The sequence below is a fragment of the Clupea harengus genome, chromosome 12 (genome assembly GCF_900700415.2).
Source record: "Clupea harengus chromosome 12, Ch_v2.0.2, whole genome shotgun sequence".
Classification (NCBI taxonomy): domain Eukaryota; kingdom Metazoa; phylum Chordata; class Actinopteri; order Clupeiformes; family Clupeidae; genus Clupea; species Clupea harengus.
Window position 1 is genome coordinate 7266877 of NC_045163.1, and position 1111 is coordinate 7267987.

Consider the following 1111-nt stretch of genomic DNA (forward strand, 5'->3'; position numbering starts at 1 on the left):
CCAATAACAGCACAGTTGGCACTGATAAAAGTTTGCTGGCAACCAAATTGTAGCTTTTGGTCATTTGTTGGTCAAAGTTTTACTTGCATTTTTGGGCTTCCATCCCAGACCACACAACTACATAGTACATAGCCTGGGCGGCTGGGGGGAACAACAGGTCTGTTTGTCTGACCGTCGCATCACCATATCCAATGGAAAAATAATATGAAGATGATACCAAAACCTCAAAAAGTGGTAAATTCCTGCATACTGTCGCAGAGACACTGATAACATATGCTGCTGTTTTTAGATCAGCTGTTACCAGAGGGAGAGACAATGTTCATAGATCATCTGTTACATGAGGGATAGGTAAGAATACCAGCTATACTGTTCCCTGACCAGCAGGGGGAGCAGTGGGGCAACCTCCTGGTGGTTACATCACTGAAGTCCCTGAGGGCCACAGCAGGGTCACGAAGACACTACTGTGTTTATAAACAAGCAGACCACACATGCATGTATAACCACACACGTGCACAGAACATACACATATGCACATATGCACACACATAAAGAAACACTCAAGAATATAAATCAGCGCACTATACGCACAAGCAAATTTTAACATACACACAGCTGCCAAATATTCAGTTATGATATATGCCACACTGCAAGCAGTCTGAATCCCACGGAGTACGGCTTTAGCAGTCTTAGCCCATGGAAGAGCTTTTACACCCTCTCATTCAAGATACAGTACATGACAACCAGACAACTGCCAATGACTGCAAACACAGGGTGAAAATCAGCAATGGTACATCAGAGAATATGTTGCTCAAGAACTCAAATGATATTATGCTGTTCTCTTGCGGGGTGCATATGATGTCTAATTAAAATGGGTATTTTGTCATTTGTACATCCTGCAGTAAAGGAACAAGGTAAGGAGTGGCACACAACCGAAATCATAAAGTAATTTATTGCAACTTTCCGATTCCGAAGGATCATCCTCAGGCAAAGTCAGTTCCTTGTCCCATAATAAACACTTCAGGCATACTGGTACACACACACACACACACACACACACACACACACACACACACACACACACACACACACACAGACACACACACACACACAT

General features: G+C 43.1%; 1 protein-coding gene across 1 annotated transcript in view; it reads right to left on the reverse strand.

Moving 5' to 3' along the window:
• Nucleotides 1-417: 417 nt before the first annotated feature.
• The window catches only part of lrrc75bb (leucine rich repeat containing 75Bb), a 37211-nt gene continuing 36517 nt past the window's right edge, over nucleotides 418-1111 (reverse strand). The window contains exon 5 of the mRNA XM_031577913.2: nucleotides 418-429. Coding sequence (XP_031433773.1) covers nucleotides 418-429 — 12 coding nt within the window. The remainder of the gene's footprint in view (nucleotides 430-1111) is intronic.